Source organism: Aplidium turbinatum, chromosome 3, assembly GCF_918807975.1.
Source record: "Aplidium turbinatum chromosome 3, kaAplTurb1.1, whole genome shotgun sequence".
Classification (NCBI taxonomy): domain Eukaryota; kingdom Metazoa; phylum Chordata; class Ascidiacea; order Aplousobranchia; family Polyclinidae; genus Aplidium; species Aplidium turbinatum.
Genome location: NC_137474.1, coordinates 38786835 through 38813836, shown reverse-complemented (window position 1 = coordinate 38813836; position 27002 = coordinate 38786835). Strand labels below are relative to the sequence as shown.

The 27002-nt window shown below is 37.6% G+C and overlaps 2 protein-coding genes across 3 annotated transcripts; one reads left to right on the top strand and one right to left on the bottom strand.

Annotated features, from left to right (window-relative positions):
- Positions 1–7124: 7124 nt before the first annotated feature.
- On the bottom strand, positions 7125–9476 carry LOC145767114 (crk-like protein). The gene is made up of 3 exons (XM_082578874.1): positions 8761–9476; positions 7659–7751; positions 7125–7247 (listed from the first exon to the last, which is right to left on the bottom strand). Exons 1-3 carry the CDS (start codon positions 9442–9444, stop codon positions 7125–7127), a joined length of 900 nt encoding a protein of 299 aa, XP_082435000.1. The 5' UTR covers positions 9445–9476.
- Positions 9477–13342: 3866 nt separating this feature from the next.
- LOC145767139 (uncharacterized) lies at positions 13343–21763 on the top strand. Of its 2 annotated transcripts, none has more exons than XM_082578902.1 (10): positions 13343–13456; positions 14190–14268; positions 14684–14852; positions 15384–15533; positions 17045–17164; positions 18003–18071; positions 18987–19102; positions 19276–19421; positions 19716–20074; positions 21309–21763. In XM_082578902.1, exons 1-10 carry the CDS (start codon positions 13399–13401, stop codon positions 21423–21425), a joined length of 1383 nt encoding a protein of 460 aa, XP_082435028.1. In that variant the 5' UTR covers positions 13343–13398; the 3' UTR covers positions 21426–21763. The 2 variants fall into 2 exon arrangements, with proteins under 2 accessions (XP_082435028.1, XP_082435029.1); XM_082578903.1 differs by having other exon boundaries at positions 14684–14856; positions 15388–15533.
- Positions 21764–27002: the final 5239 nt, after the last annotated feature.

Sequence of the window (27002 nt, the reverse complement as noted above, 5' to 3'; positions counted from 1 at the left end):
AAACTAATCTAAAGCAATTTTATTGTTCACTTATCAAACTATCATATTTTTGGCAAATTTACCCTCTCTTGTACATAAAACATACTAAGCCTACTTGAAAAATAATTACCGGCTTCAACATTTAAAACATGAAGCTCTTTATTCCTTAAGTGTATTTTAATTTTCTCAATTTTTTTGTTCTTAACTGGTTTCTAATATTTTTTTTTACACCTGCAAGTTTTATTTAAGTTTGGTACATAAATTAGAACATTCTTATTGCAAAGTTACACAACTACAAACTACTTTAACTCAATCTTGTGCAACTTTAAACTTCAAGTTAGTTTTAAACAAACAAGCTTTGGGCGACCACTACTCTTTAAAAATGCCAAAATAATATTTTGTTCTAAAATTATAAAAAATATCTGGCAACACTTTTACACTCCGATTGTCGAATTTACAGCCGAGTTGGCGATCCCTGTACTATGAATCCCTGCTTTGATCGCCCTATATCTCAACAGTTTTGTGTTTAAGTATTCGACACTATTCACACCAAGCACTAAAAGTTTATTGTCATTGCTAAATTTGCTTTTCAACCAGAAAACGAATCTTTTCCGAAGAAATACTGTTGAAAATTAACCAGGTTTTTCCTCACAATTTTCTTGGGGCAAATTTGTTTGTTTTGAGCAATAGCCCACACTACAGTATTGCACAAAATGAACATGTTATCATATATCAATAATCGCCTATAAGCAATTTGTATTGAAAGTGTTGCCACTAAAAATTGTGGAGAAAGGATCGAGTTCACTTTGAACAGTGATAGCCTATCTCACAAACGGATACGTTTGTTGATCTGCTCTAAAATGATTGGTTTTGCTTTCAAAAAGACAACTAGAGAACAGTGGCGTAGCCTACCTAAAAAATAGTGGCAAGAGTTCAAATAAAGTAAGCATTAAAACCTCTAATAGTAAGCCTCTAATAAAGTCAGCCGTTTTAGTAAGCCTCTAATAAAGTCAGCATTAAACGAATTATGTCATTTTGTTGTTCTAAAAATAATGTTCCTGTTTAATCGCTTTTTTGGATCCCAATCGCAGCAAAAGCACAGTAGCCTACCAACTACACAATACACACAACTTGGGGTTTGGAGGCGGAGCCCCCAGGTGGTGAGAAATGCTTTTAGCGTCATTGATCGATAACGTTTTTAGCGAAAAATGTCACTTGATAAGGGCCCCCACTTTCAGCTCAGCCCCCCATAAACCCTTAATCCGGCCCTGGTGTCATTGTTTGGTTGTTCTTTCCACAGATGCAGTTTAGCTTCAAATGATTTCACTTTTGCAAACAAGGAGCCTAATTTTGACGCGGGCCACATAGAACAGTCACGCGGGCCGCAGGTTCCCCACCCCTGTTTTAAAGTAACGTTTATAACAGATTAGGCCTACAGTGAGTGACCTACTTTGTTATTGTTTTCTCAAACTTCGCAAGAACTGAACATTACAAGTCGTAGCCTACGCACAGATCTGAAGATGGAAATATTGGTATTTGATGACCGTTGTGACGTAGACAACGGTTTTTACAAAGCCGAATGAGAAAAAAACCACAAGCTAAAGCCGAATTTTTATTGTCAATTTCTTGAAAGTTTGTCCTATAAAAAGTTATACTAAAACATGGGACAATATTTCCAACATCAAAAGATTAAAGAAAAAGGATGGTGTTACGGATCACCTTCAAATCTAATCGTTATTAGCAACCGTTAAATTCTTTATCGATTGTTGATCAATTAATCCAGTAACGTCATCTCGAGGCCGCTTTCGAACTGTCTATTTGAGACTGACATCGTTAGAGTGACCACGTATTTTGCTGCGTCTTAATTAAGCAGGCGACGAGGCGATAACAAAGGGGTTATACTTGCAAACATCTATTAGATTGGCCCATGAAGCAAAAAAGCATCCACAAGGATAAAAACTGATTTATTGAGGTTCAACAAGTTAAAATAAGATCAGCAACTTTTCAAGCACATGCCGTTCCAGTCCACACACAGTGCAAATTACATGACTTTTAAAATTCTTTTTTATACAGTAATTTCAAAGAACATGCCTAATGAGGCATTACAAAGTGGGCTACAAAATGCAGACAGAGGCCAACTGTTTCGATCTTAGGAATCTCTTCAGTGCAGTTGGCCTCTGTCTGCAGTTAGCATGTTGTATTGTCTCACTAGGCATTTTTAGAGAGAGACAAGAAGATTTGAATTGCATGTTTATCGATCCAGAGAAGGCATATGATCGGGTGCCAAGGCAGGAAATTCGAAACTGGGTTCGAATGTAAGAAGTAGCTTATATCAGTCTGATTCAAGACACATAACAAGGAAGAAGGACGCGGGTGAGGTGTGGGACAGTAGCCACTCAGAAATTCGAGGTCACCTGATACATCAAGGATCTGCACTAAGCCCTTTTCTGTTATCATGAATTATATGACAGGAGATATCCAGAGAGAAGCACCGTGGGACATGCTGTTTGCAGATGATGAAATTTTATGAAGTGATAGGAAGACCAGCAAAGTTGTATGGGATGCAGACGGTAGCCTTCTGACAATGCTCAATCAACAGTGCTCCTTGGAAAGTATCTTCGGTATACAGACCTAATTTACCTAAAGCTCAGCTCTGAAGCCGTAAAATATCGCACAATTTTTAATAACCAACGATATATTTTTGCTCAGTTAAAATCACTATACAAACGATAGAAAATGATACAAGCGTGCGGCATGGCAAAAATATGAACAGCATAATACGATAAGCGTCACAATCAAAAGGCACTTCTTTCTTTTAGCGCATCTAATCAGTACCCACAAATCGCAAAAAAGCATTTCAAATATCATTATAGTCAGAATTGTCAATGTTGACGTTGTACCAGTTGAAGATGGGATGTTAATCGTTGTATTTTTAACCATTTTTGCTTCATAATCAACAACTTTTTGGTAAAAAATTTAACTTACTTGTACCACAACAACGTGGCCTACATAGCATTGGAATTAAAAGGTCCTTATTCAAATAGAATAATATATCATATTTGAATAACCTTCTGATGATCCCAATAAGGGTGAAACTGTCTGTTAAGGTTTTTATGTTAATAGTAACTACGTATATTTGATATAATTCGCTTTGCTTGGCATTGAGCACTTTTTGTAGTACCGGTAGTAATAGTAGCCTGTTTAATGTTTCATATTGGAGTTACAAAAAGGGGCGAAAACGAAGGTAGCGTCATGTCTTCGAGTAGACCGCAAATCTGACAAGTGTACCAATCGATTACAGGAAAGGCTATAATTTCACATTATCGCTGATTTCAACAAAGGCACACTGTCTAGTCACACAAATCAAGACATAATTTGGCAAATACGAAGCAAAAACATTTAAGCTGGTTTGTTGAAGTAACCGAGCTAAATTCAATTTTCGCAGTTGATAAAAGAAAAATAAGGCATATAATTATCTTTTGGAAGATAAGCAATGTTTTAGTAAGATGAAATTTTGAAGGCAAAATAAAACTTTAATCATACGAGCGGACCAAGAACAACACTTAGAGTTACCGCAAAATCATTACGATGGTTTCGCTACGTTTATTACTGACATCTTCACAAAAGTGACGCAGAATAAAATCAAACGTAACAACAGATGACATCCATAGAAGTAACTTAGGGCGCGGCGGAAAGGTAGTCACAACCACCAATACAACTACCTAAAACAAGCGCTGCAACAAGGGAAAGCAATAATACAAAGCTATCATGTGAATTCAGAATTGTAAACGTTAACACATAATCAAATTATTAGAATTCGGTCAGCTGAGTAAAGCGATCATCAGCGGTTTCAGGACTGTGACATGCATGAACCTCGATTGGAAGCATTCCGAGCGTTTTAAGTCGTAACCATGAGAGAAGGCTTTTATGCAAAATCAAAGCATGATGTTAAGAATGTATCAATCACCGCAGATTAGAACTAAATGAAAACTAGTCAAACCCAATGTAAGCTCAGATTAAGGCGAAAGACTAAATTCCTGACAGCAAATCTGTGATTGTTCAGCACAATCGCAATTCAATCAATTAATTACAATAAGTTAAATAATAAGGCCCCGTAGGTTAAAAGATGATATAACTATATTACAAGCATGCAAGTTTGCTGGGCTGAAATGAAAATATGTTTGTTGTTTACTTCTCACAACAGAACATGCATTTTGATGTGATGGATGTTTCCTGAAGAGTGTTAGTTATTTCTAGTCAAGAGAAAAATTAGTCATTTTTACGTTGATTCAACGTCTGCAAACGTTGAGTCATTTTGCTAGACTAGACGCATCGCCTATAAAAAATTGACCTTTTTGTAACCTAAATGAAAGAAATGAAGTGTGATGCAGCTGCCGTTAAGGAGGATTCAGATATTGTATTATATACAACATGTCTCTATGATTTTTCAACATGGTACCTTTGCTTGAGATTTGCCATGAAGGCGGAAATACGAGCTGAGAGAGCAGCAAAGAAGCGATGTGCTACAAAGCTTCAGCAACATAATTTTGCATTCGCAAATGCAAGGAACACATTGATATGTTTACAGCTAATTTGAAGTCACACCAACATGTGGAAAAAGCACTGAGCAAGTTTTACATCAAGCTGTGCTGTAAAAAACGCACATTTTACATCGTTACTTAAATTCTTAGTTTTAAGAACAAACGAGTTTTGTCAAACAAGCTATATACTGGCGTGCAACTATTTACTATGGAAGGTCATATTGCATATTTGTTGTTGTAACGGCGCTATTAATTCATTGAGTGGACGACCAACCATTGAAATCAACAACAACATAGTGCACAGAAAATTTTAGATTGCAATTTTGGAAGCCACAGTATGGAACCCCGTAACCTGCATGCCGTGTATTGTACCGAATATCTAAGAAAATTTGAGTGACAATGCATCAAACAGCGTACCATGAATCATGTAATTACAAACTAAAGCAACTGTATAGGAAAATACACATCCTTTAAACATTTCAATAATAAACGTGTAGCAAAAGAGTTAAGATACTACAAAAATGATGTGATGAGCATAACCGCCTTTAACATTTTGAAATTTATTTGACATACTGTATCTTACTTAAAATTTGTTCTCTATAATGCTACAATTTTCTCTTTACCTTCAACACCGATGTAATATTAACCTGATTGGGGTAGTTCAAAAATCTCATGGCATTCTTGGATAAAAGGTACGAGAGCGGTTATGTTGGTTTTTGAGAAATGTCATATTTGATACCACATGATGGGCATGAAAATATAATATGAAAAAAAGCTAAAACTGTCATACTCATATGATATTTGAACAGAGCCTGATCAGTTTGATGTATTTTTAGAACAAACGTTTTATCTATAGCTTGAATTCAGTGGAACCTACCGTACTTGATGGGCGTATTATAATTTTATTTACTGCCCAGAAGCAGGGACGTTTTAAACGTAGAAATGTTTGTAAACTCTTCTACTCATGTCTGTGATAACGCATTAGGTGCTCAACTGCTCAAACTGGTAATCTATCTATGTTACCCTCAGAATGTTCAATGACATTGAAATAAACAAATTTTCAACACACAGATAAATGGAGAAAAGGGATTAAAACAATTGCTGCGCGGAAACAATCGGCCACCCCCACTAGTGGGGAACAAACCGACGATGGATTATGATGATGAGATAACAGTATCAAAATTTTAACCGATTTGAAAACAAAAAAGCATTAGATAATTTTAACCAGTTAGTAATAGAGTTACGTGCAGTGGATCGGTGTTATTTGAAGTTGTAACTACAGCTAGATAATGAAAAAACAAAGATAGAGTTTCCGAATTGTAGAGATGAAATAATACTAAGCACTGGTGTTTGTCGCATGATTGCCTACCAGCCATAGCTGTATCGGATTTGACAGCGAGTTATAACTGTGCAAACGGCAGCGCAATGATTTGTCAAAGCCGGAAATAAGCTTTTGAACAATGTGACAATTATTTTCCATAAGTTATTATAAATTTTTGACCAAAACGTTGTAGCATTGATAGTAGTTTTACCCACTTTGTCTTTCAAACACAAAGTTACAAAATAGTCTTACTATGTTACAACATTGCTAAACGCTAAAAGCGTAGTAGTTTTTGTATCTTGGAGAAATCTCTTTGAAAACATTTCTTTAATTGTTAGAGGTTCCAGCGACGCTTCAATGCCATGTTAAAGGTGCAAAAATACACGATGACGTATAATTTCTGCTCATCCACTGTCAAATAGCACAAAACCACACACGGTTACAGGCATGAGACATCACACGTCGATCATACATCATCAAAATTAAAATACGTTTACAGCGGAATAATCGTATGCAAATCGGTTAAGTGTAAAAGCCGGAAATCAATATACAATGAAATATATATAATTGTTGAGTGTGTAGCAATTAGGCAATTTGAACGTGGATTTCAAGCGCAGAAAAATTAGTCATGACAATCCAGAAAAAGCATTTATTAGTTGTAACTAATTATAAAAACAAATAGTACTACTTAAGAATTTGTTTCATAACGGACGCTTGTCTCAACTGAAATACAGTAGATGAAAATGTAAGCAATTACCCCACGTCTCAATTTAGAAACTTTAAAATTGAACATTTACTTTGTACTGCATTAAAAACAGTGAAGGCTTTTATGCATTTTTCGCTTTAAACTTTAGCATAGAAACGCGTCTATACGAAAAGAATTGTCCTAGTATTGGATAGTTACTGGTGCTGCTCAAAGGTGATAAAACAAGACACATCGAGGCACAGGGGTATAAAAGGACGCTTATAGAAGGACTTCCAAAAAATGTCAGTTCAAATTTAGGGCATAACTCCACACAACCGGTTTTGATTCTTTTTTAAACATTATTAGTATTTTGATTTGGCTCAACTATTCACCAAATTTCAAGTAAGAGCAGCCATGTATCAGATACATATTTGAAAAAAGATTTCTTCCAAACACTGCCTGCGCCATTGGGAAAGCGCTTAAAATATGCTTAGTCAATTAGTTGCAGTACCATAAGCATGCTTGCAATTATAGTACATAAAAAGCCTTTGGCTTGAAACTGTGCCACTCAGAGGCAGTGTGGATTGCATGAATGTTTTCACGACCTTTTTCCTTCCACAACTTTGACATGGGTGAACGGAAACCAGCCATTCTTTCCATTGCACTCTCCCTCCCATTGGCCATTTTTGTTCATTTTGGTGACCTTTATGACGTCACCCACCTGTTAACAGTGAAGTAAATCTCACATCAATAGGATGTAATTTATTGATATTACGACGTAATATGAGTTTATATTACATACCTTGCATTAACTTAACATATTAACTTCATTGTGCATGGTATTTATTTACATCACATCAAAATATCCCTACAGACCTATCCATCCATTAACATTAAAAAGCAACAAATGAATAGCTTGCTACGTGCAAAAAACAATTTTTATATTTTTGTTTGTATAAAAAATGAAAATTTAAATAGCTATTGTGACAAATGAAATTACCACCAAATTCAACTAATTTTAGTACGAATCAAATCTCATTCATTCAGGTCTTGCGTCATTCATATGTCTTGCGGCCTAGGGATGGCGTCATTCGAACCACGACATAAAGTCAAAGACCACATTATGTCATACCTCAAGTGAAAGAGCAGTGGGATCATATGCATTTGGGACTCTTCTGGTAATGACTTCTGCATATACAGGATCATTCGGATTTGGTGATGGGTGCTGCAACGTTATGAGATTAAGCATGTACAATACATCGTACATTATCAACTGATAATACCAGGAAATGTAGATTAAAAAACATGGGGATGCTGGATTGATTTGTAAATTCTTTGGCTACAATAATTATTGAGAAAAATGGCAATGCTACATTTATTTATGCTTCTACACAATTAGGAATTTAAGATAAGTTTTCGCAATTATTTTAAGTTTCTCTAACCATTGTAATGTTTCTATACGCCTTTGTAACTTTAAAAAGATTAAAATGCCCATCTCGATTATATCGTATTCGTATTGCACTTTCAAGATGCTTTTGGCATAGAGATGTCTGCCATTGGAAATGTTTTATTTTGATATGAGCATAAAAAACATCCTACAAACTGTACAACGACGTAAACGTGCAACATAATGCTTTTATAGACATTTGAACAATGCAATCTATCTCTTCTCTCTTCTTAAGAAACCTGAGTTTCATTTTGAATCAGTGGACTCAACCAGTACTAGAAGTACACCAGAAACCAGAAAAATATAAAGCATCAAACAATTAAAATTCAGGAAAATGCAGTACCGTAAATAAAAACAGTAGGAGAGATTAGGTTGGTATACGGGTAGAGATATTGTATAGTCAGTACTGTCTTCAATTTAAAACTTATTCTAAGGTGATACCACAAAATTAATACATTGGCAACTCATCTTACCAGAGACTGGGCAGTTTGACTTTAGTGTGATATTACAGTGAAGTAATGCATTGCATAGCATTGAAAAATATGCCTAACAGCACTTCATTTTGTCATGCTGCAAGGAAAGGATTCTAAAGCAATAATTGCAAAAAAGTGAATGGAAAATATTCATGCAATTACTAAAATATAGCCAGAAGCCTTAAGGCTTCTGGCTATATTTTATAAGTATTGTACTAACTTAAGTTACAATAAGTATTGTTACAAGTATTGTTTAAGTAAGTTACTTTAAGTATTGTATTAACTTTTGAAAAGTGAAAAAAAAAAACATAAACTCTTGGACTCACCAGACTGACTCCAGGTAGTTGGTATGCTCCAGGGGTGGAATTCCTGTTTGAGACATGTACTTCCACATAAGGAACTGGTATTTGGCCAATACGACCTTGGGCATTTCGGGCATTCCACCAATTTTCTTCAGGCTGCTCAACAACTTCCAAAATTTCTCCTTTACTGAAAGGGAGATCATCTGAATCATCGCTCTTGAAGTCAAACATGCCTCGAACTAAAAGAGGTAATTGAGACATGCTTTGTTTAGGAGGAAGACCATCGACTCGATCAACACTCAAGCGAGGATCACCTGCCGATGCGACAGCGGCAGGAGGATAAGATTTATGGTTGTTCAGAGACATGGAAGTAGAAGGATGAGCCAAAGGAGTGATTGGTTCGATTAATGTTGTTGTGTCCAAATAGTGAATTTTGTAGAAATCCAGTAACTCGGGCATGGTGTCAAAAGTCTGATCGCCAATCTTGAGACGATTTTTCAAGTTGTTAATTATGTAGTGACTAACTTTACTGTTCTCACTAACAGACAAGACATAATCCCCTGGACATGTAGTACTGTCTCGAACTAGGAAAGTACCATGTTTTTGCTTCATCAAACGATCTTGCGTCTCTTTACGAGATAATGGACCAAAATACCAAGAGTCTCGATCCGATGAATTGAAATTTGATGATGCCATTAGCTGTGATGACAAGATTCTTCAAAATAAGATTTAAAATGTATGCTACCCTATACAATATATACGATACAGCTGTAGTAGAGAGTTTGTCTTGTTGAACCTTAGAGACATGAAGCCCAGCAACGTAATCAAATTTAACATATTTAAGTTTATTACAATAATATTCACAGAAGTGGATGAAATAATTCCCCGTATATATAGCATGGATATATGTAATTTGTTTAGATGTAAACGTAGTGCTATTCCTGAAGAGGACATCTTGTTATATCAAAAATGTTCGTAATTAGTTTCTATGTATTATATATATAGTTTTTCTTTTTTTACTTCTGTAAATATTATTGTAATAAAATTAAATGTGTTAAATTTGATTACGTTGCTTGGCTTCGTGTGTTTATGGTTCAATATATGATACATAGAATAATAAAATGCATTTTTTTGAATGGGAGATGAAACATATAATATACTAAATATATCTCAGATAATTGCACATTACTCTGGGTTACGGCTATGAGATACAGGAAGAACATCATAAATTTACCTTGAAATCATGTCATAATGTAGCCTATTATATTAAGTTACAGTACCATTTAGTTATTTGCTTCAGATATGCATTATGCACACATGTAATACATCCATATAGAATTATAAAAAAAAAGAAAAAAAAGTGAGAAAAAATACACGTACAAGGGATGGACTAGGCTACTAATATGCTAGGCTATGTGCTTTTCGTATTATATATGACTATGTTTTTTATCATCTTGTGCCAACATTATTATCTCTTCTGAAGGTTAATTTATAGCATGTTATGAGATATTGATAATAGTTATTGTTATTAGTTATGAAACCATAGACATAGATGTACTTCGACAGTAACTGCGTCATGTAAATGTACATCAAAACGAGAAAAACCACCTCGGTGCTTCGAACGTCATATATATATTTTATTATTACAGTAGGGGTGCTCCCATAGAATCCGCCTCCCTGGTCAATATGACATCACCAAACGGATGCAACTATTATTGGGAGGGTGAAAAAAGGAATGTGACAAGCGGCGAAATAGAGGTAGTCATCCTAGGACCTTATATCGAACACTTCATGTTGGTGTAATGTTTTTATTGTAAAAACATAGCCTAGTAAAACTGTCAAAAAATCAATATCCATTCCGCTTTATCACCTCCATTTCGCCGCTTTTCACGTTCCTTTTTTCACCCTCCTATTAATAGTTGCGTCCGTTTGGTGACGTTATGTTGACGAGGGAGGCGGATTCTATAGGAACACCGAATAGTCCTCCCGATAACTCAATTAGTTAGCGCGTCACTTCTGGAACAAAGAAGCTTCAAGATCAAGCGGCGCTGGTTCGACTCTCGGGGTGTGCGCTTGAGCAACGCACGTTGAGGACTGCTCTCCATTCAGCGGCATCCAATGGATGGAATAGTTCCCCGGTAACAAGAATTCAACAATCGGAAACTTCACTCTGTCAATCTCGGTGACCGGGCCTGCGTCAGTGATTCAAAGCCTCTACAAGTATGCAAAACTGCCAGGATTAAGCTCTTCAAGAAGCTTTCCCAGTCTGAGGATAAAAATTAAAATCAATCAATCAATAATTCCCCGGCAGCAACACTTCACAATTGGAAACTTCACTCAGTCTATCTCGGTGACCACTGGTCTGTGTCAGTGGTTTAAAGTTTCTGCAAGTATGCAAAACTGCCAAGATTAAGCTTTCTTAGTCTGAGGATAAATATTTAATTATCAGTTTGCATATCATACAGTAATTGTAGAGACTTTAAACTATAGATGCAGACCAGAGATTGACAAATTGAAGGTTCCGCTTGTTAAAGTGTCGTTGTCTGCAAATTATTCCATCTAATAGGTGACATTGAGTGAAGAGCAATCCTACCATGCGAAAAAAATTCATGAAATTGAAACCCTAGACAATGATCAAGATCATAAATTATGCAATTGCAAAGTGAGTGTAAAGACGCAATACCAAACCATATTAGTCTTAACTTTGAAGCAGAATTTCACCTGCCACTATTCTGGCAAGCTCCACTCCAAAGGTTAAGCTAAGCTAAACACTTCACAACCAAAACAGATTCTTGAGTCCTGGTCTGGACCTGGCAAACCAGTCGGCAGTAGGATACTTGATGGGGCAGGAGAATTTTTTTTGTATTTTTTCCGCAAATCGGATGCTTATCCGGAAAATTATCCTTTACATACGAAACTTTTCAACATATTTACTTCGTTAATTTCTATATTGAGAGTCTTTTAATACACTGATTACGACACTGACACAAAAAAAATACACTCATCATAAAGTAGACAATACATTTTAAATAAGAGTCCATTTGTGCAGGGTGTCTTGAATTAAATCAAATTTGCATTTGTTCCTTTGATACAGTACTTTTTCATTGAATCCGTCAAAACTAAAAAACGGAAATTAACACACTTTATGACCTGGATAAATGAGATGTGAAAACAAAGTTGCCAGGTTGGCCTGTTTGGGGCCAACTTTCAGAAATCTGGCTCTTTTTGAAGCTGTTTGGCCCCCAAATTTTTGGTTGGCCCGTTGGCTCTTTATGAGCAGGCTGAAAACTATTTCCTAGATTTTTCTGTAAAGCTTCAGCAATATGGAAATCAAAACGTGTTTTTTTGGCAACTCTTGACTTTCTGATTTTTTAGCTCTCCAATTTTGGTTGGGTTTATGGCCCTTTTTGAAAACCGGTTGGTTTCTTAAATTTTAGTTTAGTCCTTTAGCTTTTTTTTGGGCCTTGTTTGGCCGTTTTCAAAGTGTGAGGGATTGTGGAATGTCTTTTTGCAAGTGATTTTTTTTGCCTTGTCTTCTGGAGAAGGTGGTAACACAATAACACTAGTTAGGCTAGGCTACTGTAGCAGTGTAATACAGGTAGCCTGCACTGTTTTATTTCAATTGTGTTTGTTGGAGTTGATCCAGGAAGACTAGGATTCCAAAGAAGTATAAAGCAGGATATGAGAGCGGTATCAGTAGGAAATACAATAGTACGGTAATTGGGAAAAAAACTTACCGTACCACAGACGTTGTGTATGCTAAGAACTCAAATGGGAGGATAATAGTGAATTGAATGTGGAAATGTTTATTTAACTGTTAGATAACTTGCTCGGTGGAATATATTGGGGTCACATTCTCTGCATGCTATTTTGTAAATTGTTTATTTGTTATTATTTTGTTGCGTCTCTCCAGAAGCATGATCTTACATGCTGTATAATATGGTCTGTACTCTGTATAGTGTATATGTTATGTTTCAGTGTTGCAATGTCTGTGCTACTTCTGGAAATAATGTTTAATAAACTGGCTGATTGATTCCTATTTCAAACAATACCGTAATGTTTGTCGATTTTCCTTATTTTTGTGTACACAGTAACTACGGTATTACCGTAACTAAGGTAGCGTTATTACTTTAATTATTTTGTTTACAGGTGAAATATGTACGTAGCTATATTGCTAAGAACGTGATGCTAATTCAGTGAAATTGCTTCTTACCGGTAGTACTTGAAAATTGAGTTGGCCCTAATTTTGGCTCTTTTTTGGCCCTTTTTGAACGTGCAGTTGGCTCCTTGCCAAATTTACTTCTGGTAACCCTGTGTGAAAAGGGTCTGACTCTGATGATCTGAGTGGTTAGTTTTGGCTAACTTTACTTCAGTCTGTAATAGGTAGGATTACCTACTGGGAAAAATCGGTTCAGGTACTTTATCTACTTGTCATGATAAAGTACGGTACAGCTGTTTTTATGCAACGCAGAAAAACATATTGATATACTGGTATCACAATTCCAGTACAGTAGGTACGGTACCATACCATAGTTTTTCCATATGGGAAGACGTGGTAGCATTTGGTGAACTAAATGTTTCTGCTTTGTCCATTGTTTTATCATTACCGTACCAATATTTTGTTAGGTTGTATTTTTAACAGTGTGAATTATGAATTCTCGAGACAGAGATCCTGTGGATTATGAAAGATCTGTTAGATCAGTATTTGGTAAGTTAGGATAAAAATCGTATAATATATATATCTTTTTTTTTTGATTCTGTACCTGACAAATGCTGTGTGTTGTGATCAGATTGTTTTTTCAATGGAGGCAAGTATTTTAAACCTGATTATTTAGACTACATTATATAGACACAAATTTTATGTTGGAAGCTTGTGTGAAGTAAATTTAAGCTTGAAAAGTAGGCAAGATGTGAATGTAAAGAAATTAAAAACGCTTTCTTGAAAAGAAAAAGTTTCTGATATTTAACCTTCCTAAAATATCACTTAAAAGCTGTTATGTTCTGAAATTGCTGAGTTTAACACCAAGTACGCTATATATTTAAGATTATTATGGTGTTATTACTTTACTTATTTGAAAGTTAATCTAACTTTGTGCTAATGGAAATTTCAGTGAATCATGATTGATTTTCCTAATATTTAACTAGAAAATAAAGAATTTACTGCACCATTATGAAGAAGACTGTATAAGAAGACAATAAATTATCGGATAACTGACAACATTTAAATTGATTTCAATACCATTGTTCAATGCTCCATTATAATGAAGTCAATTAGGTGCTATACACCAAACACATTTAGAATTTTTTGGCCTAGCACATATTCCTTCAACAGAAAAAATAAGCAACTAGTTGATGTGTAAAGAAAACATATTTTGGTATTGTTATTCTTGCAATTAATGCCGCAGTTCATTTAATAAAATTGTTTCTGCACTTTTAAACAGTTGGAAACATACCATATGAAGCCAGTGAAGAACAATTGAAAGATGTTTTTAATGAAGTGGGAAATGTTGTCAGTTTTAGGTCAGTAGCTTCCAGTTGATTAAGTTTCTATGATTTCATGTTTAAAAGTATAAAACTACTTCAAGTATATTATTTTTTGTTTACATGACTTGTAGGCCTAATGGCCTACCCTATATAAAATAATACTTTTATTAGGCCATCAGATCAGTTTGAACTAATAAAATTAATTTTCACTGCCAGATTTTATATTTTTTACAACTTTTCCCCACATGTGAAACCAATCTAATCATTGTGTACAGCAGAAGATTCCACTTGGGTAGAAAGGCTTAGATGAATCATTTTTCAATATTTCATAAAAAGACATATTTCAATGCCACTATTTGGGGATGCAGTGGTTTACTTTGAAATATGAAATAAAGAAGTTTACTTTAAAAACAAGTTGCAAGTTTTGTTACTTTTATTTAATCATTATCAGGCTCGTATTTGATCGGGAATCGGGAAAACCAAAAGGATATGGTTTTGCTGAGTACCAAGATCAAGAAACAGCTATGAGTGCCATGAGAAACCTTAATGGTCGAGAATTGCATGGCCGTTCTTTAAGGGTTGATCATGCTACAAGTGAAAAGAACAGGAACAACTTTCAGGCAAGTCGTACATGTTTTTAGTATGAAGTAGCTTGAAAACTTGTTAGTTGTGCTGCATCATCAAAAGTTTTAAAAGACATCAAAATTAAAGTGCGAAACCAATTTTTAATCCAAAATATGGTGTGTGAAAATGATAAATAAAGCAGACTTGACATGAAAAAGACATGTCAGTGGGTTTTGATGTGTTCGTTGTTGCACAAATGTAACGTTTGCTTGAAGAACATTTTTTAACATAATTGCTGTGCTTTCCATTTAGTGTTATGAACAAAGACTCAAGCAATTTTTTAAGCAAAATTTTGTTTCATATATATGTACAGTAGGCTACATACATTTTTGTTACCATAAGACATCTGGCAAAATTATTTTTGCACTTTGTTAAAGTCTTAGGTTTAAATGTCCACTGCTCAATCTTCTTGTATTTGCATTAAAAAGCGTTTTTGAAGCAGTAAGTGATCACAGCTGTTAAGAATACAATTTTAAACAGTTTTTTAATATTTAAAAAAATTGCTATAAATGTATCAATCTTCTTAGGAAGATGTAGATAACTTCAGAGCAATGGGTCCTCCAACTGAATCGGAATATGGTGAGCCAACTTCCTCACAGGATGCTCCTGAAGCCATCAGCAAGGCAGTTGCCAGTTTACCTCCAGAGCAAATGTTTGAACTTATGAAGCAAATGAAGGTACTGTACACTCCAGCTAGCAGACAACTATTTGTGTATAGTTTTCCTTGTTTTTGGTTTATTGCAAGTGTTTCATCAGTTGCAGATGTTAACTTTGTTCCGCAGATAATTTAGCTAACAAGCTTGCTTGATGTTACGCGAGTATCATGCTTGTGACAAAACAATCATTTTCTTCGCAATACTGTATTGGTTCACCTCTTGCTTTACGTCGACTTGAAGCGAAAACCAATTATCAAAAAAAGATTTAAACGTCTGTTCAAATTACATTTTATTTGCAGTAAGTAATGTAACCTAAACGGGGTGGCTGCCACCCCGCCACAGCGGTTACGGGGTGGGGTGGCGTGGCCACCCCGTAACCCCGTAAGTCGGCGCCAGTGGCTGCAGGACCTTGGATCAGTGTAAAAAACAGTTGATTTGCTGACTGAGTATCTGAAATCAATGCGTGTTCGAAATTTGCGTCCGCACTTTTTGCCAACGCAATTCATACTTTGTTCGATTACTTAGAGTTAGACAGTTACCTCGGCATTTGCCCACGCCACATTTCGCTAAATTATTAACATTAAGAAATTAAATTAACAATATTATATTAATTGGCAAAAGGCGTATGTTGGACTTATGTTACTTGCAGTTCTCCTCTAAGTTCTGCTCTACCGTTTTTAAAAGCAAACGTAATTTTCGTCTGAACCGAAAGCCTGTTTAAACCAAGTATGTCCAACTAAAATTTCCTAGTTTTCTTGCAAAGTCAAACAATTCAGCATTATAAATTTTTATGACATTCCCGTAAAGTTACAAACTGTGAAGAATCGCCGCAAATCAGTTGGCACCTTGGAAATACAGAATAAAGTTAAGTCAAGCAGTGAAATCGTCATTTCTTTTTCTTTTGTCGGGACATTTCAAATGCGCTAGGCTTTCAAACATTAATTTTAATTTGTCTTCTACTTTTCGCTAGTTTTTTTAAATCTAATTTGAAAAAAAAAACGAAACATTCTAATTCATATGAAATGATAATCTTCAATTGGCTAAAAGTGAAAAATGTGATCATTCTATCTGTGTGCTACTTGTAAAATTTTGATCTCAAAAATTTGCCACAAATTGCGAAATTGCATCAACTAAACGCAATAAAATTGCTGGGCGAAGAAATTCCAGGTCATATAGCGCCGAAATCCCGGGCAAATACTCGCAACCTCTAAACAAGATAATCACAGTTCTGCGTAACCGGCAACTGCCATGCCAATCAGCTTTTTCCCTCAGTGCTTGTGTAACGCATTTGTTGGGCTGCTTGCACGCATTCCATCAGTGATGAATGACGTAAATGTGACGTAAAAAAATTAATAAGATACATTAAATACCGAATCTTATTTAGAATTTGCATTATTCGAATAGTTTAGGATTCGTATCGATTCGAATCTACTATTTCAATTGCCCATCCCTAACACCAGTTTTCCACTAGTTCACAACTTACTAATATAAATGGAGCCAGTGTACCAACGGTTTGTACATTCTGTTTGCAGCAATGCATTCAAAACAATCCAGTCGAAGCACGGAACATGCTTTTACAAAACCCGCAGCTTGCTTATGCTCTGCTTCAAGCTCAAGTGGTCATGAGGATTGTTGATCCCGAAATTGCAATGGTGAGAAATAGATGTGTATTGTGTAGTTATATGTTTGTTGTTCTTTTTTTTGTCATCAATGAATAGCACATGTCTGGTTCTCATGATGTTATGCTGTTGCACGGTCCCATGGAACTTCAGCGTACAGTGTTGTGTCGTATTTGCCAATAGCTGATTTCGTTTATATTTGCACAAATTATATCATACCAGAATCAGACCAAACATTGACTGCTTAACTGATTGGTTGGTTTTGAATTTTTATCCTTGGAGTGACAAATTCTTTGATCGGTTATTCCTGGTATATAGTTGTTGTTGGCGGGAAATGATTCTGTCCATTAGGTGTCGCTGAAAGCCTTCTTTAACGTGCGTTGCGCAAGCGCACACTCCGAGAGTCGAACCAGCGCTGCTTGATTTTGAAGCTTCTTCGTTCACGAAGTCACGCGCTAACCAACTGAATTATTCTAAGTGTAGCCTTTTTGTCAGATCTCCAATTAACCTTTTGATTAACTCTAGCGAGAGAGTACAAACAATTCGTCTCGACTTTAGAATATTGCGAGTAAAGCTAAAATCTGGCTATCGCTTTTTGCGAATATCTTTCTATTGTATGTAAATCAAATATAGTTATTACTCTCTAAACCCTTGACAGCCTGTTTCACCTAAAAGGAGGATCATCAGAAGGTCCTGAAAAACATGCAATTAAGCAATAGTTCGGTAATACCTAAAAAGATATTAAATATTATAACCTTAATTTAATCTGTAAAAAAAACATTAGTGGTTTTTCAACAGAAATGTGTTTGTTTGAATCATTTGTTGCTTTTGCAATGATAATTTGATAATATCCAGTCATGTGCGTATTTAGAAAATGCTTCATCGACAAAACGCCGTTCAACCGCTAGTTGGAGCTGGTGATGGACCTGCGAGGGATATGGTGAATTGTTTTCTTGGGCAAATTGTTTTTTTGTTGTTGCAAAAATGATGTAGGTCTACGCGCATGGCGACCTATGTAAACAGGCCATGCCAACGTGCAAGCTTAGAATTTGACTGAAAGGCGATCTGGTATGCTTGATAGCAGCAGAATCGCTGGAATAAGTCTTTGTCTGATTTTAAGATACTTTTGTGCTGTTGTTCCCGTACAGATATTGGACTACATTTTGGCACTTATACTAGAAATGCAACACTGGTAATTGAGAAAGATTTTGTCATTTTTGAAGTGATTTGCGATTTAGTGATCGCACTTCAGCAATTTTCCTTATTAAAACTATCATTTCAAAGGGATATAAAGTAAATTTATCTTGGAGTTCAAAACCGAAATTACATCGGTCTTCAGTTAGGTCTCCAGTTCGCACGCTGGCCTGTGTAGCCCATACAGATCGCCATGGCTTCAGCTTTTTTTTAATTTTGGCAATTTGGATTCTCAAAACTATTATTTTCAAAAGGATGTAAAGTAAATTTAGCTTGTAGTTCAAAATGGAATTTACATCGGTCTTCAGTCAGGCCTCCAGTTTGCACGTTGTCAAGGCCTGTGTGCGTGTAGCCTACCGTATATAGCTCGCCATGGGTGGCAGTTACCACTTGTATCAGACCCAACTTAGGTTGTCTGAACACTGTCTGAACACTGATGGGACTATTGGATATAAACTATTGGGACTTTAAGTTGGTCTTTTAGACGACGTCGTGGTTATGCTATTATGGTACCACAAACGTTTCAAGGTGAAATTGCTTACCAAATCATCACTTTTATACGTTTCTGTTACCGGTATTTAATTTATTTAAGAGAGATCTTTTATCGTGCTATGTATATTTATTTCACCCGTATAACTAAAGAACATTTTTGATCCCACAGGAATCCAGACCAAATGGAAGTCAAGTTCCTGGTTTAGGAGGATTTTCTGGGGATCGACCAAGGGAACCTATGGATGCAAGGGGTCGCGATGTTCCGATGGATATCCATCCAGAAAGGTCTTGTTGCTTTCATTCTTAAGACTAGTCATCTTTTTTCCCTAAATTTGTAAAGTAGTTACTACTGCCATCTTTAACTCAAATTGAAGAAATTCACTGCGAAGTTTAGAGTAAATTTTCGAGGTGTTTGTTTTTTACATTTTGGTAGCAAGCTAACTAATCTACCTTTTTAGGGGTGACCGCATGCCCCCTCGTCGAATAGATATCGAACGAATTCCAGTTGATCAAGGTCTTGGAGATCCTTTGGATCGTCATATGGATAGACATAGACCTCCGCACATGGAACCACGCTCGCGCAGTCCAGACAGGTTTGGTAGAGGTAAGTAAAAGCTGGCATACTTTTCAATTTAAAGTTCAATATATTGGTGTTAGTTCTTCTACTACTCCCATGTCGTTTGTTGTTCACCACAGTTGCATGCCGCAGATGCTGATAGGCCCATTTGTGCATTAAGGATCGGAAGCGCCTAATGCATGTGCAGAGGCGATTCAGGCGTACCCGGGGTCGACTGAGCTCCTTTTCTGATGGCATGAGAGCGAATGAACAGCTTTCTAAAACTTTGTACTGTGGAATGTTGGTTTTTGTGTTGAGTGAACTATGAAATATTGTTCTTAGGTCCAAGAGACCCTCACTTTCCCGACAGGGGTCCACCTATGGACCGCGGCATGCCGATTATGGACCGAGGACCACCAAGGGATCGTGGTCCTATGATGGACCGTGGTCGCTCTTCTACAGAGCGTGGGCGATCATCACTGGAAAGAGCCGTCTCTCCTCATCGTGGACCACCAATGGACCGAAGAGGTCCTCCCATGGACCGTCCTGGTCATCCAATGGATCATGGACCACCACCTGATGGTGGCCCCCGAATGCGTGGGCCTCGTGGAGGACCTCCTGTGGACTCTGGTGCTGAACAACCGAGGGCGGGAAGAAGTGGAGAAGTAGATTCAAAAGCCCAGGAACCAGATGAGGAAAAGGTGAAATTGTAGGATTAAAAACTGTATAGAAGAGAGCTTTCCTTGATGTGCGTTGCTCAAGCGCTCGGTCTAAGGATTCAACCATCGATCTTCGGTAGTGCCGTTTAATCGTGCACAAAATTGGGCGTTTATTCAACTGTGCTACCAAGGCAGACTTAATATTTATTCTTTTCAATATGTATTTCTTGGTCGGCATGCAAAAGAAACAATGTTGTTAAAATAGGCCAGTAGCTTTCAACTATTTTCCCTGTAGGCACCTAGATCTCGCATCCCTAGAACTGCTGAAAATTAATACTGTAGTTACATACAATTCACAATACTTCGTATTTGGTAAAAGCCCGTTTAGCAAGCATAGTTTCGGATGTCATTTTATAACCAACCTAACAATTCAGAATCTACGAACCCCTGGAAAGAGATCTCGCAACCCTTAGTGGTGCGTGCATCCATTTAAGAACCCCTGAAATAGGATATAGGAGCAAAACCAACATAATGTGGAAATACCACAATGGTAAAAGACGTAGGTCTACAGGGGTGCACGTTGTTCATATGCACACAGTTAGGTACCTGCCAAATAAGTGCGCGCACTGTGCCATCAGGATATTTAGATGTGACGTACTATGGCGCCCGGTCGTTTAGGTGCTATTCCATGTGTCAAATTACACTCATTATTTATTTTATTGTTCAAGGGTGTTGTATCATATTGTTTGTTTCAAATACAAAATCTATCCAAATGAGTAACCTAGCTGTTGCAAACTAACAAAATCTTGTCTATGCAGTCTGAGTGTGGTAGGCTAATCTTATACAATATAGCTTGGTGGCTATAATTAGCAAATGGGCGTTTTCGTTTCGAAAAACATTTCTAATGCCCCCCTTGAGAAAATCCTGCGTACGCCACTGTCTGCAGTATTCCCATCAAGCACCTAATGAAATAGACTTAACCAGGAATAGCATCTAAATAACCGGGCGCCGCACCTAAAGATCCTGATGCCACAGTGCGCGCGCCTATTTGGCAGGCACTTAACTGTCTGCACTTAAAAGACGTGTTCCTGCCTACAGATGCTGTAGACCCAGGTGCATGCGAGATGAAAATACATTTAATACGGCCATCAAACTAGAAGTATAAGCAAGTGGACAGATGAGTTAAAATAATTAGTCCTATCATGTAAGATCTGCAAAGATGCCTGCAGACGGTTGAATCAATGTAAAAACGATTGACAATAACGTTTTATTGCAGGCTGCCTTAATCAAGCAAGTCCTCCAGTTGACGCCAGAGCAGATCAAGATGTTACCCGAAGAACAACGACAGAGCATTCTTGCATTGAAAGATCAGATCCAAGGAGGCCGCCCATGAACTACATCAGGGACATAGCTCACAGAGAGCGACCTGCCAGCTCGTAATTTGTAAACATTGACTCTCTTTGCTTGCTGCTGTATTTTGCATCAACAAGTAGTCAATAAACCATTATTTGCGTTGAAAAAGGGCCATTAGATCCCCTTCAGCTACGTCCTGGCCCATTCCTGCTCACGCCTCTGGATGTGATTTTATCATTAATGCGATTGAGACCAGCAACTGCCTTTCTATTACTTTGCCTAATGTATACTATAAACGAAACAACTTGACTGTTTTCGATGACTGGCTGCTTTGAAATACAAATCCTAGAACGTTGCAATAGTAGTGTATCTTATTTTACGTGCCTCGCAAGTGAGTAAGGCCCATGGCACCATCTGGAGCCCTCCCCCCCGAAATCCACTAATGGCCCCTATGTTTAGAGATGGCGCTTAAAAATAAAACAAAAAAGCATTTAGATTTTAGAGTCAAACTCTTTCAGTGTGGGGAAAAATTTACATTCATCATTTTAGCATAGAGTAGGCCAAACAACTCTTAGGATTTTCTAGGAAAAAGTTAGACCCCTGGTTAGACCTAATAAGCTATGCCGACAATGCAGCAGCGGATGTTGAAAACAATTGGGAAAGTTGAAAAAAACTAAAGGGTGTGTGGGGAGCTTGCCCCTCAGACAATTTTAACAAATATATTTTTGTTATGGTCACTTTTTGGCACAATAAAATTTTTTTTTATCAAGGCGCACCCTTGGTATTCAACCAAATTTATCAAATAACAGTTGGATTGGAGTAGAAGGATTGGTTTAAAATTTAGGTTAGCTTACCATTTAAAAAAAGTTTTTTCACGATCACAGAAGGATTTCAATAATTCATTTCTTCAAAGTTTGTAGGCCATAATAGCCCGGTGTGGTGTAGCCTTTTAGCAGTCTAGAACTTCGAAAATTTATCTGAGGTGTCCTGACTTTCGCTTCACCAATAGCATTTTCACGGCTCATTTAACTTCATAACCTATCTTGATTAACAATGAATTTTATCCGTTTAAATGTTAATTTAACTAGGCTATTTGAATAGGCTACGCAGTGTTTACTTAGGAATGTTACGTCATTAGCCTATATTAGTTTATATGAGAAAAAAAAACGTTTTACCCCATTTATCCACTGTTGAAACTATGCATGCCTAATTTGTCAGCTGGACTCGCTGTCGAGTATTCTTTGTTCCGCCACGCAAATACCACTGCTATGATGAGCAAGTTAAATCTGAACTATGAAGTTTGACCAGGCAGGCACAACAATGCTGGCGACGAGGATAATATTTAGAAAAGAATGGATATAGGCTACCTACGCTTGATTTGCAACCGTTTGACTGTGAAAGTCCTGGAGCAAGCATGCGATGGACCAACCAGATGGAAACGAGCTTTTGAGTTGTATGCCTAAGGAAAGAATAGAAGTGCATCTAGAAAGCGAGCTCTGCTATTGCATTGTGCTGAAATGGCAGTGCAGGACATTTTTTTTACGTTTGAAGAAGAAATTGACCACCCATGAAGCTGCTGCTCAGGCACTAGCCTAACCACAGTAGGCTAGGCTACTTATTAAATGGTAGGCCTACTGGTAGGCTACATGTGAAATAATAACCCGAAAAACGCTGCACGAACTAAATATGAGTGGGCCCCTAGCCGGGGTTTCGCTTTCGCCCAGCTGGCTAAGTGGTCCGCCCCGAGAGCTCAGGTGGTTAGCGCGTGACTTCGTGAACGAAAAAGCTTCAAGATCAAGCAGCGCTGGTTCAACTCTCGGAGTGCGATTTTGAGTAACGCACGTTAAGGACTGCGCTTCATTCATCGGCACCTAGTGGATGAAATAATTTCCCGACAAAAACACTTCAACAGTCGAAAACTTTACTCTGTTAACCTCGGTAACCGGTCCTTACAAAGCTTCTACAAGTAAGCAAAACTACCATGAAAATAATCTACCAAGGCTTTGTCAGTCCAAAACTAATTAGGCAACCAACCAGTTAAGCAATAAATGCGGTCTTGAATGATTTAAGCTATTCAATATCTAGCTTCTGTAGTAGCTTTTCTGTATTTTAAACAATCAAAAAACATTAAACAGACTAAAATGAGTGGGCTCCCTCCAGCCAAGGGGTGTGGGGAGCGGTTGACGCAGCCTTGGTTCGGCCTATTAATTCTTTGTAAGTAATTCTGAAACAATTTCAAGAAAAGGAGTTTTTAAAGATTAGCCTAACTACCATAGCCTACCAGTGGTCACAGCGGTAAACCATAATCTCTTCGTGGGAAAATTGTAACATAAGATTCCCAGATCCGTTCGTCTGTATGTAATGACCGAAAAGAAACACTCTTCAGGAAACGTCTATTGGAGAATTGTATTTCTGTAAAAATAGCCTCAAAGCTGTCGAAAATGGGGTGCAACGCGATACACCACTAAAAACTTGTCACTACAGAACAGATTACTTGGATAAAAGACGGAAATTTTGTCCAGCTAACAGCACTAAGCGAAACAGTTAAATTTGCGACTAACTTCAAGCAACAATTTTACGAATGATCAGAATACATGGCAATATCTCAAACTCACGTACGCAGTTATGTGACGCAATAATCCATATGCATTGTGAAGTAATTCTGAACAGGTGTGATACAAGTCTTACGAAGATGGTGCAATCTCTGCTCATGTTTTAGGAATTTCCATGACGTAAGATTCAGTAGACCTGAACGGTTTTATATGACGTTTGATTTGTACAGAGATTGGCCGTAACAACCAGTATCTTTCAAATTGCTTGTTGAGACAAACGATTCCATGTTGTCCAATATAGACTAGGCTAGCTCGATTGGTGAAGCGCCCCACAAGGATAAGAATGCAAACTAACCAAGAAATGTAGGCTACGTACCACTGAGCTGCGTTATTTCACTTTTAGTACAACATTAGTTTCACCAACACAGGATTTAATTTTAAATTTCTTGCTGGGAACATCTTCCAGGACAATGCCAAAGCAAAGGGTAACGGCTAGAACATCACACAACTAAGGCGAAAGAGAAAATTGAAAAAAGAAAACTAATCGGGAAATAGTTAAAACATCGCACTCTCGTGTTTTTAGGCGCTAAAAGCATAGATATCTTACATATAGATATGCAACTCAGCAATCGTGGAATTATCGTCACGCTCGACTGACTTTATGGACACAATCAACAATCAAGGTTGCCAGCTTGGCTAGCGTACCTATGGTAGGCTATTATTGTACGGTTTGGGCTTGGCGAGTGGTGGCTTTTGAGCTTCTTTGGAAGATTTTGTTTGGCGTATATTTCAAGTTTTCACAGAATAGCCTACTATGAAAAATCAAGACAATAATCTTTCTTCACGTAGGTTATGTAACTTCTGTTTCATGATCGTTGGAACTATCATTTAAGCTTATTTCCAGTGACTCATTAAAGCTTGTTGTAGGCAGTTTACAAACCTGAGATAGAGGGGCGCCGGAACGATTTTAAGGTGAGATATACGGTAGCGATAATATTGGGCAACTCGTTCGTTTTCCCGCTATTAGCCATGAAAGTCGAAATGTGAGACAGATGAATAATTGCAATAGCTTGAACAAGAAACGAAAGGTAAATTTCACATTCATAGCATCACAATCTGCTGCAAAGTATAAAATGTGTCCACGGAATAATTTGTGTGGGCGTACTGTAGGCTATAGGCCCTATAATTTGGCTAAAAGCGAATAGCAGAAGTTGTTAGCCTATATTGCAAAATTTGCAGTAGCTTACATGACCTTAAAAGGGCACCATTGCCCCCCATCTAGAGAAAATTTGAGGGCAGGGAGCACCCTCCCCTCTGCTGAGACAGCTTCATTAGCATCACGGATCCAACCGCCAAGCCAAAACAATTTTAATGTTTGGTACACACCATAACTAGGCTACCAAATGCTATAGCACAGCTTTCGGTAGCCAGCAGTAACTTTCATTTTGGTAACACTCAGTAGATTAATTGAATAAAACTTCAGCTTGTCCTGGAACTACAGCTCCAAAAATGGTCTTTACCTACTTATCAATGGTTGACAGGCTTGTTGTTAGGCATTGTCGGAAATTTTCAAGCATTTTCAGGGGTTGTCAGGCATTGTGGAGTACCGTAGCTACTTTCAGGCATTGTCTAGGATTTCCAGGCATTGTCCATCATTATCAGTGGTTGACGGGTTTGTTAGGCATTATAGAACATTTTCAGGCATTGCCAAACATTTTCAGGGGTTGTCGAGCATTTTCAGGGGTTGTCAGGCATTGTAGAGTAGCTACTTTCAGGCTTTGTTGGGAATTTCCAGGCATTGTCGATCAATATCAGTGTTTGACAGGTTTGGTACGGTAGTCATTATGGAACATTTTCAGGCATTGTCGAACATTTTCAGGGATTATCGAACATTTTCAGGGGTTGTCGAGCATTTTCAGGGGTTGTCAGGCATTGTAGAGTAGCTACTTTCAGGCATTGTCGGTAATTTCCAGGCATTGTCTAGGATTTCCAGGCATCGTCGATCATTATCAATGGTTGACAGGCTTGTTGTTGGACGTTGTCGGAAATTTTCAAGCATTGTCGAACATTTTTAGGTGTCAGGGGTTCTCAGGCACTGTAAAGTACTTTAGATTCTTTCTGGCAGGCATTGTCGGCAGTGGCGTAGCTAGGGAATGTGCCGCCCGGAGTGGATTCAGATTTTGCCGCCCCTTCAAGAAAAAGCATGTAAAAACAGGCCCGGATTTAGGGGGGGCAGAGGGTGCAGGTACCCCGGACCCCCGACTTTTAAAGGGTCCCCCTACGTGAAAAAAATGTGATTTTGTGTTATTTTTTTTTCTTTTAGCCTTTGTAGTTTCTGCAAAATGCTGTGCAGAGCTGGATTGATGCTACTGTAGACGTCGAGGGGGTGTTTCGCGCCGTAGGCGAATTTTTTTGCACAGGGGCCCCTGATCTAAAAGTGCCCCGGGCCCCCCATCAGTTAAATCCGGCCCTGTGTGAAAATGAAATGCGTTTTTTATCAGATTATAATCAAAATCAAAAATCGTAGTCTGAAAGTGCCGCCACCAGACGTGCCGCCCTGGGCGGTCCGCTCCTCCTTTCCCCCCCCCCTAGCTACGCCACTGATTGTCGGACATCTTCAGGCATTGTCTAGGATTTCCAGGCATTGTCGAACATATTCAGTGGTAGATAGGTTTGTTAGACATTGTCGAACGTTTTCTTGGGTTGTCGATCATTACCAGGTTTTGACAGGTTTGTTAGACATTGTCGATACTTATGATAGCCAGGTCATTTAAACGCTGCTGTGTTTGTGCATATCGTAAATACGTTTACAACTTACGCAAATAGAAAGGGATCATTCTGCTGCGCATGCAGAGCTGGGAATAAAAATGCATGAAAATGTTCGACAATGCCTGACAAACGTGTCAAAAACCAATAATGATCGACAATGCCTGGAAATCCTAGACAATGCTAGGAAATGCCCAACAATGCCTGAAAGTAGCTTAATCTAGAATGCCTGACTACCCCTGAAAATGCTAGACAACCCCTGAAAATGCTAGACAACCCCTGAAAATGCTAGACAACCC